General features: G+C 55.7%; 1 protein-coding gene across 4 annotated transcripts in view; it reads right to left on the minus strand.

Moving 5' to 3' along the window:
* Kif19 (kinesin family member 19) overlaps window positions 1–13,163 on the minus strand; it is a 32,026-nt gene extending 18,863 nt beyond the window's left edge. For 2 of the 4 annotated variants that reach the window (XM_021241261.2, XM_021241259.2), the window contains exons 1-5: window positions 13,015–13,163; window positions 11,199–11,279; window positions 1,979–2,089; window positions 1,217–1,304; window positions 792–928 (exon numbers count right to left, since the gene is read on the minus strand). In XM_021241261.2, the coding sequence (XP_021096920.1) occupies window positions 792–928; window positions 1,217–1,304; window positions 1,979–2,089; window positions 11,199–11,279; window positions 13,015–13,053 (456 nt within the window). In that variant the 5' untranslated portion in view covers window positions 13,054–13,163. Of the gene's footprint in view, window positions 1–791; window positions 929–1,216; window positions 1,305–1,978; window positions 2,090–11,198; window positions 11,280–13,014 lie in introns of those variants that run through there. The other 2 variants (XM_021241260.2, XM_021241262.2) reach the window with 2 other exon arrangements.
* Window positions 13,164–14,232: the final 1,069 nt, after the last annotated feature.

Genomic DNA, 14,232 nt, shown 5'->3' on the forward strand with positions numbered 1-14,232 from the left:
CCGCAAGCACGCAAGGGCCAGGGGCCTATGCTTTCTGGGCCCCAGACTCCTCGAGAGACTCCCTGGCTGGGGCAAGGCCCTGCTTTTTGGTGGGAGTTTTCAGTAACTACAGAAAAATGCCCGTCTCCAGAGCTGACATTACTGGAAGGTCTAGAAACAAGCAGGGCTTCCTTTGCAGACTGGGTGCTGGCCACAGTGTGGGGACCAGACCGAAGGCTGGAACAGATCGGGAAGCCTTGCTCAGTGCTAGGCAACCTTAGGCTACTTCCAAGTGCTCCCCACGCACAGCAAGGTGAGCCTTGCTGGCTTAGTCAACACCGCTGGCAGCCCCACCTCGCTGCTCCTCCTGGGCTGTCACCCGAGAGATGATCAGCTCCCAGAGGAGCCAGATGGAGTCCTGCCTGCTGGCCAGGTCTCCTGCCTCTTCCACACTCAGTTCAGACAAGGTGTGCTCTAGGAGCGGGACCAGGAGCATACTGAGGAGGAGAGCGGGGTGGGAGGACTACGGAGCTCTGTGCTCACTGACAAGGTGACTCTGGAGTGTGGGGCAACAGGCCATGCTCGGCTTTAAAACCACCAGGTCCTGAGTCTGAATCCTTGATCACTCACTGACTGTGTGTCATGGATCTCCTTGCCTAACCTCTCTGAGCCTCCTTTTTTGGAAGGTGGGACTAACAACATGCTTGTGGGAGAGCAGTCATGATGAGCACACAGGAAACCACCCGGTGATGAGCTTCAGGGAAGTGGGCCTGTCCTGTGTGCCTCTTACTCGGGCCTGGGTGGGGGCTCACCTCCAGGTAGGACATGGACACCTCATATTCCATGTCATTGCTGGTCTCTTCGATTGCACGGAAGAGGTCATTGAGGGTCCGAACGTAGATGCCCGGCTCATGGTCAGTACCCAGCATGGTGTAAGTTTTCCCACAGCCTGGAGCAGAGCAGGGTGATGGGGGAACAGAGTGAGGCCTTGCTGGGCAGGTGCTCCTGGAAACCCTTGGTCTGTCCCCAAGGCTGGGTCCCCAGATGGCCAGGTTGGTGGTGAGGAGCAGAGGGGTTGGTGGGGATGGCATTTTGGAGTTGGAGGGCCCTGGGTAAGGTTGAGGTTTGGATCACCCATAACCTTGATTCCTGCCCAGCTGAGGTCAGTGGAGGACAATGGGGCTTGGTTCTTAAGGGTGGGACGACAGGGGTGTTCTGGTCTGGGCTTCTGCCTCACCTGTAGGGCCATAGGCAAAGACAGTGGCATTGTAGCCTGAGATGACGCCTTCTATGAGGCCCTTGGTGGTGGCCTGGTACACCATCTCCTGCAGAGAACAGGAGACTCATCCAGGGCCTGGGACACAGGCTGGGCAGAGCACAGATGCCTACGGGCAATGCTGGCCCTGGAGAGTTTCCTGTCCCTGGAACCCCAGGCTGGGGAGAAGGGTGTGGCAACTGTAGGAGGGGATGTCTCCACTTACACCCCATGGGGGGACACCAGGGTGCAAGAGAGCTCAGGATACCTGAGACACTTCCCCCTGCAGCTGGCTCCTAGCCTCCAGCCCTAAGGACGCATTACATCTGCTCCTGGGATCATCCTGAAGATGGGAGAGTGTCAGCTTCCCTGAGATTCCTCTGGCTGCCCTCTCCACACCAGATGGACTTCAATCTCCTGCCTCCAGCTTGGATATGGGCCAGCCATGGCGTGTTGCATGTGGCCATCCTAGGCAGGTGGGGTGTGTGTGTGTGTGTGTGTGTGTGTGTGTGTGTGTGTGTGTGTGTGTGTATGCGCTAACCCAAGTATGTCCAGGCAGGCCAAGTGTACGCGCCACACAGGTGTACAAGCGAAGGTACCAGGCAGGCACGTGCAGACTCCCCAAGTGAGGAACACTCTGAAGAGAAGGTGAGGGTCAATGGCAGGGTCCCTGAGTGCTCCTGCCAGGTAGACCACAGGGTGCCAAGGGGCTCTTTCACGTCCCAGGCCCAGGTCCTTCCCCACCTGGGTGGAAGTGAAGTCAAAGGCCACATCAAACAGGTAGGACTTCTCCCGGGAGCGGTGCGCCCGAAGAATGTCATCAGGATCCTCCATTGGGTCCATGAGAACCACCATCTGCAAAGGTCCCCAAGGGAAGGCCACAGTCACCTGGGGTGCCCAGATCCCGGGGCTCACTTCTGTGCCCATCTACTCCCCAGGAGTCAGGTCTAGATGCTTGGCCTTGAGCGCAGGCCCTGTAAGGGTGGTGCAGTCCCAAGGGAGCGGAGAGCGCTGAAGGGGTGCCCCAAACCCATCAAGCCTGAGAGGCCGGTCCATCGCTTTACCTGCCGAGCTATTCCCCGATAGAGAAACAACAGCAAGGCTTTACTGCCTGAAGCAATTGTTTCTGCTACTGGACAGCTAAGGAGCGCAGGGTCCAGAGTCCAGGTCACACAGCAGCCAGTGGAGGACCTGGGGCTCAAAAGCTGGGACCTGGCTTCAAAGCCTGCAGACTCATTTTCTAGAACGATCTCTGAGGCCACCCTGCTCTGCCATGTCCGCAGAGTGCCAAGGTTTGTTCTGGGTTCCATGTGGAAATGCAGAGTAAGGGGCAGGATCTTCATGGGGGTCCCAGCCTAGGGACAGGTGGGGAAGTTGGTGCTCCCAGAAATGACAGAAGACACTCAAAGACTCAGGGAAGGGCTTGCGTTTGTGGGTTGTAGGAGGAGGGGAGCAGGGGCCAAAGAGGACAGTGAGGGCAGACTCTGAATCCTAGTCCTGCCTCTCAAGCACTGTGACCTGCCTGAGCCTAGATCTCCCCCTCTGCCAGATGGGACAGCAGTATTGTGTCCCTGCAGGGCTGTGTACACCCAGGAGACAATGTGTGTAACACCTGCTAAGTGCTCAGAGGTTCTCCTTAGGGAGCTCTTTTCTTTCCTCCCCTCCCCGCCCTCAGTCTCTCTCCCTTTCTCTCTCTTCCTCAGTACTGGGAACTGAACCAAGGCCTTCGCACTGAGTTACATCCCTACCCTTTCTATTTTGTATTTTGAGACTGAATCTTGCTACTTCACTACGTTGCCCAGGCTGAATTCAAACTTGTGATCCTCCTGCCTCAGCCTCCCAGCTTGGGGACTGTTAAGAGGGAGAGAAGGGGTAGAGCTGGGGACTGGAAGGTCACCAGTTCCTTGCATCGAGACTCTGTCATCATGTCTAGAATGGTAAAAATAAAAGAGCAACACTGCCTCACAAGCACAAGGTCCTGAGTTCCATCCCCGGTACCTAAAATAAAATAAAATAAAAGAGCAACACAACAAGAAGACATAATTAAAAACTAAGATAAAAGGACAAAAAAGACAAGTTGAGAGAGTGTTGGTCCCATCCTCACCACAGAGAAGGTCATCAGTCCTCCTTTCCCCTGGCCTGCTGCACCATACTGGCCTTTCCTGCTGATGAAGCGGGACCTGCTCCCCCGGGGCCAGGGTGCTGATCAGAGCCCAGTGGGCCCCCTCAGTCCCTCTCTCTGAGGGTGGGCACAGCCTTCGCTCCCTGTGCACTAGCAATAGCTGATCTTTACAACCCTGCAATGTGAATTCATGATTATTCTTAGATGGGGAAACCGAGGCACGGAGTTGCAGGGTCGAGGCCTGACATGTTGGATTGGCACCTGTGCCTCCTCTGAATGTCCTCTCAGCCCTCCCTGCTCCCTCAGGGGCCTGTGGCCGGGTCCCTCAGAAGTCACCATCATCCGAGGGAGGCCCACATACACTGTGCACAGCATCCCTGGACGTTCACAGGCCCTGAACAATAAGACACTGTGCAAGGAGGTAAACTGAGTCCTACCAGGGCCAAGCAGTGGGCCAGTGCCCAAGAGGGCAGAGATGGTAGCTGTGCTCTCTCCCTGGGTCAGCAGGGAAGGCAGGGCTTGTGAACAAATGCAGCAGGGGGAGGAGCCGCTCGGAGGGGGCAGACAAGGGTGACAGTGAGGTGGCAGGAGGACAACCTGGAAGTGCAGCTGACCTCAGTGGCCCAGGAGGACCTCTGCAGGATTTAGGAGGTCCAGTCCCAGGAGGAAAATGACCTCGGGACACCCACCATGCTTCCCTGAGCATTCTGTGTCTGTCCTGAGATCAAGCCCCTCTCCCTCACTACATGCCTCCTGGGGCGGGCACACATCTCTGCCCATTGCTGGCCCTGGAGCTGGGAAGGCCCATCTGCACTTCTCCAGGTGAGGTGATGCTTCAGGAGGCAAAAGTCTTAACCAGTCGGCTGAGATTGTAGGTAAGCCTACAGTTAGAGGGGAGGACTCTGGACAGGCTGGGCAGGAGGCTTTGTGTAGGGATAGAAGGCCACCAAGTTGGGCCCCCTCCCAGCTGGCCAAAGGCTGGTGGTCACAGTGAGCTAAGAGCAGGGCAAGAACCTCCCTGTCTCCAGCCACTGGCCACCTCCTCAGGGCCTCAGTCTCTGTGCCCTCTAAGCCTCTTCTGGGATCTGGTCCCTGTCCCAGGCTGCCAGCAGCATGAGCCCTGCTCAAGTTTCAGACCCCACTGAAGATAAAAACTGGCCCTGAGTCCCCCAGCATGTGTCCCCTGGGATGCACCAGGAGCCTGACTAGCCGTACCAGCTCTCACCAGTGTGGCCCTGGATACAGGCAGGGCCCTCGAGGGACCGTCATTGCTAGGGCGGGTGAGCAGCATGTACTGATGTCCACCCCTCAACAGTCACCTTCACATGACCTCCAGGCGCTGCCTGTTTCATGGCACCCTGGACATCTCGTTCGTTGATATATGAAAGCTCCTGCATGAGCAAGTTGTCAGCACAGCTGCCACAATCTCCACTGAAAGAGGGCTGTGTCTGCGTGCCATCTGCCTGAGCCTCAGCTCCCACTCCACCCTCCAGAGCATCACCCCCATACCTGTCCACTCTGGCACACAATGGAGCCCTTGTGCCCCTGACCAGGTGAACCAGAGCTGAGCTGGGGGATGGGTAGGGAGTGGTGCCAAGGAGAGCAGTCTACACATTTGCTGAGCATCGAGAAGACCGAGGCCAGGTGTCTTGCCTTCAGACACTCCTGGGTCATTCATAACCAGGGGAGTGCAAGTGCATAGGTGGAGACGCCTACTCCAGCCATACCAGGTGAGGTGAGAAGGCTCCCTGGAAGAGGTAGCACCAGCATTCATTCTAAAAGGATGAGCAGCAGGTGGCTGGGCGAGGTGAAAGTGGAGAATATTCTAGAGAAGGTGGTAAGCGAGGCAAAGAGGTGAAAGGCAGACCTGGCAGTAGCTCTTGGCTCTAAGTGTGGAGTTGGAGAGAGTGGAGTCTCACCGTCCGTCCTCCCTGCAGAAACCTCTAGAACTTGGGTCAGGAACTCACAGGGCATCTGCTGAGGCAGCCACCATCCCCCTTCCCCAGGGAGCCCCGAGGGCACATGACAGCCTCCACTCTAGCACCCTCCTCTGCGTTCTTCAGCGCTCCCTCTAAATGTCACCCTGGCTGGCACATAGCATAGCTCAAGGGATATTTACTGAATAAAGCTGCCTTTTATGGGGAGCTTTGAGTATGCCAGGCACTGCACAAAGGGTTGGCATGCGTTTTCTGACAAGTTATGACTGGGCACTTTTTTCCCCCAAAATTGGGAATTGAACCCAGGGCTTTTGCAGTGAGCTATATCCCCAGCCCTTTTATAGTTTTTTAAATTTATTTATTTTGAGATAGGATCTTGTCAAGTTGCTAAATTGCCCAGGTTGGGCTTGAACTTCCAATCTTCCTGGCTCAGTGTCCCACAGTGCTGGGCTTACAAACATGCACCAGCATGCCGGGCTTAGGCACCCTTATTACTATAACTGGACTGTAGATGAAGACTCAGACCAGGTAAGTCATGCACTAAACGCCACACTGCGAAGTACAGATTTGGTTCGATTCAAAGATTTGGTTTCAGAACCTAGGCTCCTCACCACCCACCCACCATCCCCTGCCTCTCCAAGTGAACGAGTGAGGTCACAAATGCTGCCTGGCTGGATGAATGCCTACGTAGAGAGGCTGCACTCTGTTTCCCCTTCCACCCCAGGTTTGCATGCTGAAGTCCTAACTCCAGCGCCTTAGTCGGTGACCTTACTTGGAAGTACAGTAGGTGTAGGGGTAACTAGTGAGGATGAGGATGAGGTCATACCAGAGTGGGGTTGGCCCTTGATCCAATATGACCAGTGCCATACAGAAAGGGAAGGCTGGACACAGAGGGGCACAAAGGGAAGGTGATGTGGGAAGATAAGAAGACAGCCATCTGCAAGCTAAGGAGAGGGCCTGGACCAGACCATGCATGCAACCACCTTAATTTCAGACTTCTGGCCACCATTGCTATGAGATTATAAACATCTCTATTGAGCCACCTGGCCTGTGGGACTTTGTTATAGCTGCCTTGCAAAATAATGTACCCACCAAGGTGGGTCCCCCTGCCCTGTAAAGGTGGGGTAGCCACAACCCAGGGAGGGCAGGCATAGTGTTAAGGCTGGATAGAGGAGCCCAGAATACAACCTACTGAGCTCATAGAGCTAGGGCCCAGCCACCTGCTCAGGACAGAGCAATGCCTGGCTGATGTCCCAGGTGTGTAACCACTGGCTGCAGGACTGAGGACCCTGAGGCTCAGGATGACAGGAGGCATGACTTAAAAGACAGTCCAGGGCAGTGATGTCGAACCTTTTAGAGCTTTCAATGATACAAAGAAGCCTCTGCAGTACGAATGCCATAGGTTCCCCACCACTGCTCCAGGGCATGTCTCTTGAGGGGGTTGCAGATGCCTTTATCAGAGTCCCCCAGGGAGTGGTGCTTGTAAAATGCAGATTCCCAGGCATCACTCAGATTCACACAATCAGACTGTCTGGAAATGTGGACCCACAAATGTGCATTTTTAACAGATCTGCACCTTCTCCTCATACCCATCCAGCGGTTAAGTGGTAAGAATCCTTGTATCCTTGAAGTACTGTGGACAATAGTTCAAAGTGGAAACAACCCAAATGCCCATCAACCGATGAATGGCTAAACAATGTGTGGTATATCCACACCATGGAGAATTATTCAGCCTTGAAAAGATAAGAAGTTCTGATACAAGCTCTAATGTGGGTAAAGCTCAAAGACATGACCCCAAGGGAAAGAAGCCAGACATAAAGGACCCATATCGTATGATCTCATGACATTAAATGTCCAGAATGGATCATAGATGGATGGAAAGTGGTTTTTCCTGGATCTGGGAAGGGATGGAGAAGATGGACAGATGGCTAAGGGAGCAAGGTAAAGGGTCCTTGCACTCTCCCTTGGTCATTTTCTTTTTTCTGTTTTGGAGACTGGGTCTCGATATGTAGCCCAGGCTGGGCTTGAACTCGTGGTGATCCTCCTACCTCAGTCTCCCTCCTGAGTGCTGCAGTTACAGGCGTGCACCACCACGCCTTGCTCCTCCTGGTCATTTTCCACCATGCACAGCTTTTGAGGGCAACAAGGCCAGGGAGCCCCCGGAGGCCTGGTTTACAGGGAGCCCCCAGCGCTCACTGTCTCTGGCTCTGGCACCTGTCACCTTATGCTTTATTTATCTTTCACAACAGCCTCACATTTGCGTGGACACAGGTCCCCTTACATCAGCTCCCTTAATCCTTTCCACAGTTCTGGGCGTAGGTGGAGCAGGTGGTTCGCCTCCCATCTTCTGATGAAGAAACAGAGACCCAGGCAGGACCTCCAGCCTGCACAGGGGCACCCAGCCAGGACCTGGCAAGGTGGGGTCCTCCAGATCCGGGCCTGAGGCCATAAGTCTTTGTTCAATGGGAACCAGGGGTCTCTTCCTCTCCTCGTTCCTTCTGCCTCCCACATCACACCTGCCTTGGCTCCTCTTTCCTCTCCCGTGCTCACCCCCTGCCCTGCAGGCCTGGTCCCCCCCAACAGGCCTCCTGGAAGGCCCCTGCCTGGCTCCACAGGACCCCAGGAGCACGGGGGTGGTGTTAGGCTGTCAGCAGATAAATGCTAATTATGGGATTATACACATTGTCCGTTGATTTAAATCCTGCAGACAAACACCACCTGGAAAGCTGAGAGGAGGGTCAGCAGGCCTGGTTTGGGGACCAAGTTGGGGGTTCATCTTGGAGCTTCTTCCCCAGCCTGGAGGCCCCACCCCCAGGGGCCCTTTCTTCCCCTTGGCCTCCCGGGGGTCTGGCTTCAGCCCCACCCAAATGCGGCTGAGCAAGGAGCTCCTAACAGTTGTGCAGGAGCCTGTCCGTGGGGAGATGGCTGTGTGGGGATGGTACCCAAGGGCTGTGATGAAGGAGGAGGGAGGCTGGGCTTTACTTAACTCTGAAATCATCCTGTTTTCCAACACTAGAGCTTAACATGTGCTGCACAGTGCACAGGCACAGTGTTAAGCGCTGCATATCCATGAACCCTCTCTGGAAGGACTATCTAACTAAGGCATCCTAGTTCCTGTCCAGAACTGAACTGGGGCCATGGGACCCCAGGCCCACAAGCCACCTGACCAGCCCCTTTATAAATCCAAACCCCAACTCCAGCTTCCCCCAAATCGGGTCTAGAATAGGACACTTTGCTACAGGAGTGCCCACCTTGGCCCAATTCCAGAAGGCCCCGCAGAACAATTCCTAGTCCTAAAGAAGGCTGTCATAGGACCCCTCATGGTGGTCCAAGCTAGAGGGTGACTGAGTCCCCTCTCTCAAGTCTTCCCCATGGAGAACTGGGCTGGGGCAGCCCCTAGTCCCTGCTGCCCACCAAGGGGCCAAAGCCTTGGTAGTAAGCTCTGGGCTGCATTGCTCAGGGATTCCCACCCTCGGGCCTAAGACAACATCAGCAGAGGAAAATGACCCCCTCATCATCAATGGGAAACAGGAAGCAAGAGGAACCAGGCTAGGGGAGCCTCCTCCCCAAGGGTGGGCCACACAGGCCATGACAGCCATCACCAAGAGAGCAGTGGGAAGCAGGTCCATAGCCCAAGCCAATGTCTTAGAGGAGGTGGGGCCCTGCTCTGGCTGCTTGGGCCCAGCCACACCTTGGCTGGGCAGAGATACTACAGCCCTGTTGTCCCGGCCACGCTCTCAAACACACCCCACTGAGCACTGGGCCTCAGGTCTTAGGGGAAGGAGGAGGCATTGCACTGGCCGGCTGGGCCCTCAGTGCAGCAGGCCTGGAGCCTCAGGCTCCTTCAGGGCCACCGCTGGAGGTGAACGCAGGGTTGCTGGGGAGGACTGGTCAGAGTGGGAAGCAAGGAAAATAGACTGCCCATCTTGGTCCTTGGGTTGGTATGTTTTAACCTCCTTGTTGCCATGGTCTATTTGTCTGCTTGGTTTTTTAGCCTCTCAACCTGGCTGTCCTATAGCCACTCTCAAACTGCAGGCCTTGGTCAGAAGGGTGCAGGGCACACCCATCTTTGAACCCACTGGGGACCAAAAGAGCTCAGGTCAGAGGCGACACTCTGCACCTCTCCACTGACACAAGAGCGGCCCTGGCAGCGTGGCTCACCCCTGCCCAGCCAGAGGAGTAGCTCAAGGATCAGGCCAGATGCAGGGTGGCCCCCCTCCTCTGCCCTGCAGGGACAGAATGGAGCCAGTGTCTGCCCAGTGTGGGCACACAAAGGGCTGGACCCTAGATGGGGGGTGTTCCCATCAGTTAATGTTTAGCAGCCTCCGTGCCGGCTGGAAGCCAGAGCAGAGAGAGAGATTGTTATCCCAGCCTGAGCACCCGATACCCTTCCTAGGGGAAAACTGGAAGGAGGTTTCTCCTCTGAGCTGTCTGGTTGTGCTGGGCAGGCCCCCCCCCCCAGCCAGTCCAGCATCCCCGGGGAACTTCAGTCCCAAACAGATGTGGATAACTAACATCTCCACAGCTCATGGAGCACACACATATGTTAGCCCTCAAAGAGCCTCTACAGAAAGCGTCACCACTGCTGTCCCCACTTACCGAAGAGGCAGCTGAACAACAAGAAACTTTTTTCCCAGGCTGCACCACAGGCAAATGCAGAAGCCACTTTGCTGCTATTTATGTGCCTTTCCTTGCACTGCATGACGCTGCTCTGACTTCCCTGTCCCACGAGCACATCCCACCACTCCACAGGCCCTGGCACTTGGGAGCAGCCAGCCCAGCAGCCATGGAGGCCAGGGACCACTCACTGTCAGGCTGTCATATCGGCCTACCACTGTGATGCTCCCACCTGGGCACCAAAGCTCTCTCTGCTCCCCCTACCAGTGTCCACTTTGGTACTTGAGTCCGCTACTGCCTACCCAAACAAATACCCTGGCTGTGCCTACAGAGTATGTGGTTTGACCCTTGCCTATGTCTCTAACTCATCCCACATCTCTTGCCCCTTGCTTGAGCCACACTGGCCTTCTCTCAGTCAGTCAGTTGCCTCACCATCCTTCTCACCACAGGGCCTTTGCACACACAACATTCTCTGGTCAAGTATCTTTACTCATACACTCTCCTAATTACCTCTTCTTTACACTTTATTTCAGCTCAAGGACCAATGCTCTGCCCCCCCTCCCCCGCCCGTTCCAGGGATCGAACTTAGGACCTTACACTTGCAAGGCAGGCACAGTGCCACTGAGCTAAATCCCCAGCCTCGAGCACCAACTCTTGAAGGAGCCCTCCTGATCTCCAGAACTAGTTCAAGACCCCCCTTACTCTCCTGGCACTTCTCTACATTTCTTTGAAGCCCTTGTTAGTTGCAAACTCTCTTTTATTCAGTTCTTATTATACCACATTTTCCCATGCTGGACTACAGGTAATGGAGGAGGACAAGGTTGTTTTTTCTTTTTTCTGTTCCCTGTAGTTTCCTAGCTCCTAGCCTGGTCCCCGTACGTGATGGGCACTTGATAAATATGTACTGCCTTCCCCTTTCACCACAGTGACACAAGGACTGAGAGAACAGCCAGCCAAGGACTTTACCAAACCTGAACACGCTGGAGATGACCTTTAGCTGTGACCATACAAATACGTGCTTTTTGGGCAGCAGACATAGTAAGGTGGGGAAGCCATGGACATCTGGGAGTTAAGTGACCAGGACCCACCCAGGCTATGGAAGCTCTCAGCTTTCCTTGGACCAATCTAGAAGCGTTTTCTGAAAGGGTCCCCAGCTTCTTTGATGCTGGCAATGGTACGGTGAAGAGTGCAGAGAGGAGAGAAGGACGGCGCTGTGACAGCCCATCCAGGTGCCTGAGCAATCAGAGCAGGTCTCTGTCCGGCAGCTCCTGGCTGCAGCCTCACATACCTGCTCGTCCAACTTGTGGGCAATGATGGTGGCTCCTTCCTCCAGCTCTGCCACACTGATGGGCCGGACCCTGAGCGCCACCTGGGAGGGAAGACCAGCCCCCGGGGTGAGGAGAGCGCCATGCGAGACTCAGAGAGAAGCCCTCAAGGGCCTCAGGACTCTGCCTCCACACAGGCCCCTGCCTTCTCCATTGTCCAGCCATGCCGGACTCCTTGCTCCAAAGGAGTCACAGTGACTGGCTAGGTCAGAAGGCTGCAAGTCCACAGGGTGTCTGGCTCTGAGTCTATGAATCTCCCCAGGAACCCGTGCCTCAGGGACAGCACCAGGGGAGAGAACGTCTGCTCAGGCAGCATCACTCACACACCCAAATTGAACACCTGAAGCTCCCTTGGGCTGGAACTCAGAGCCCCGGCCATTGGAGCAGCCTGTGGGTACCTCAGTGAACCATGCGCTGCAGCTGAAGACACGGCACAGGGCTGGGGGCTGTGAAGTGGGGCCTGGCAGTGAGGACAGAAGTGCAGGTATCTTCCCTTCCTCATCCTAACAGTGGGTGACTACATGCCTGCCCCAGGGGAGCTTCACTGGAGCTTCCCCCTCTGTCTATTCCCCACCCAGCGAGACAGTGGGTCTTCCTCCTGGGCTAAGGCTCCCCAAGAATGGACTAGGGGAGGAGGAGGAGTCTTAGGCTGACTAAAATGACACACCTGCTGGGTGTGTGGGTAGCACCAAGGGGCCCACCCTTCACTTTCTGTGTCTGTCACATCACCTTTGTCTGAACCCCGAGCAGGAGGAGAGGGGCCCTGGCTTGGTGGCCATCAGGCTGTGCATTGGCACACCATTTATTTGGAGCAAATCAGTTTTTCTTTTTGGTGGTACTAGGGATTGAACCCAGGGGTGCTCTACCAGTGAGCTATATCCCCAGCCTTTTTTATTTATTTTGAGCTAGGGTCTTGCTAAGCTGCCCAAACTGGCCTCAAGCTTGTGATCAGCATTCCAAGGAGCTGGGATTGCAGGTATGCACCACCACACTGCTGCAAAATGTTTTCAGAGAAGCCCACTCCCACTGCCTGAGAGCATATTCCAGAGCCTGGGGCTTGCCTGGGGGCTGGGTCCAAGGCTGCCCTTTGGAGAAGCAAGAGCACCCTGTGGAGGTGGGGTGTGGGGAGCCGTAATGCTCCAGTCACGGGCACCACCACTTGCTACTGCCAAAGACCCATTCCCGGTCTCAGAAATTAGGGGCTGGGAGAGAAAGATCCCCACCCACCTACCCAGACCTAGCAGAGGCCTTGGGGATCACTGAGTCTCTCCCTCATTGTTCCAGCCTGGCTCTACTGGTGACCAGGAATCTCCACCTTCAGCCTCCCCCTGCTCTGCCCTTCCCACTTCCTCCTCTGTCCCAGGCCCCGGGGGCCCTTGGGGTCATGGAGGTGGCAGCATGGCGGTCAATCGCCCACCCACTTCCAAGCCTATGCTGGCTCCCCTGTTCCCCTGTGGTTGTCCTCTGCTCCTTTCAAACACTTTCTCAGGGCATTAGGTCAGATCTCCAGCGATCAGACAGCAGGGTCCAGGCAGACGCTACTCAGGCTTTGGGGTGGGGTCCCCAGGGGTATAGGTTGAAGTCAGGCTAACTTTCCAGACTAAAAAGAAGGCCATGTACTTTCCGGACACCTGTTCCCTAGGACTTGGGCAAAGCTGCTCTGGACTAACTCAGCCCCTGTCCCTTGCTGTCCTCTTAGTGGACACTGTTGGAGGCTGACTGAGGTAGTCGGGTTCCAGGGGTCGTGGAGGGGCGAGGCAGAGCTCCAAGGAGTCTCACCATGAGTTGCTGGTCCTTGGAGTCCCCACTGTCCTTCATGCTTGCAGCAGGTGCAGGGACTCGGGCAGAGCCGAGCCCACTCCCACCACAGGCTCCTCGGGTCGCTGCTGTCTTTTCGAGGCTGCTGCTGCCTCTGCTGCCTGACAACCCGAAACCAACAACGCGCCCAGCCCCGGGGCTGACCAGGAGGCGGGGCCTGGAGGGCGGGGCCTGGCCCGCCCCGCCCCCTGCACCCACGGCTGGTCTGGCCGCCACTTCCTGGACTTGCTCTCTCTGCGTCTCCAGGGCGGCGGCTGGCAGCCTCGCGTTTCCATGGGCCCTGAGGGCATCGCGGCTGTGGCTGCGGCTTCTGGGGTGGATGTCTGTGCCCAGTGCCCAGTGGCAGAGGGTTTGGGAGGATGGGTAACGAGTTGTTCCTCTGCCCTGGCTGCCTACCCAAGTGATGCAGGGGGAGTGTCTGGATTAGCTGGAATGTGTTATAGAAGGGGACACCTCAGTGTTCCCCACTAACAAAGGAAGTCCTGTCCCTAAACCCAGAATGTAGCTCAGGATGGACTGGCCCAACTACCTGAGGGGTCTACTGTGCGGGAAAGTGTAAGTTAAAAAAAAAAAAAAAGGTGCAGTCTCGTGGGCCTGCGGGGTGGTGCACATCAGTGTTCCCAGCACTCCAAAAGGATGAGGCAAGAGGGTCGACAGTTGATGCCCAGCCTGGACATTTTAGTGACTTAATGAGACACTATCTCAAAATTTAAAAAGAAAAATTAAAAGGCTGGGGATGTAGTTCAGTGCAAAGACCCTGGGTTCAATTTCTAGTGCCTCATTAAAAACAAACAAAACAAAACGCAGCTGTGGCCTCCATTCTTGATTACAATAGCAATGATTATGTGATGCTGCAGTCAGGAGCACAGTGGTGGAAAAGGTTCCTGGCCCCAGGAGGCCCCGGGGAACAGGATTCTCTTCCCAGCTCTGCCTCTAACTTGCCAACCACCTGGAGCAGAGTTTTCCTGCTCCCTGGGCCTCGGTTTCCTGAATGGTGTTGGAGCTCTCCCTGATCCTGGGACCCGTCTTTTGTGTTCTCTGCTCCCACTGAAGCTGAGCCTAGGACCCCTGCAGAGTCCCGGGGAGAGAGCCCTGGTGGGGTTCATGACCCATGGAAGGCGCTGGGAAAGGTAGTGCTCACATCCCTCGGGGCTGTCTCAGACGCCTGGCACATGCCCA

The sequence above is a fragment of the Heterocephalus glaber genome, unplaced genomic scaffold, assembly GCF_053883595.1.
Source record: "Heterocephalus glaber isolate CG9 unplaced genomic scaffold, H.glaber_assembly_v1.0 deba00000937, whole genome shotgun sequence".
Lineage (NCBI taxonomy): Eukaryota > Metazoa > Chordata > Mammalia > Rodentia > Bathyergidae > Heterocephalus > Heterocephalus glaber.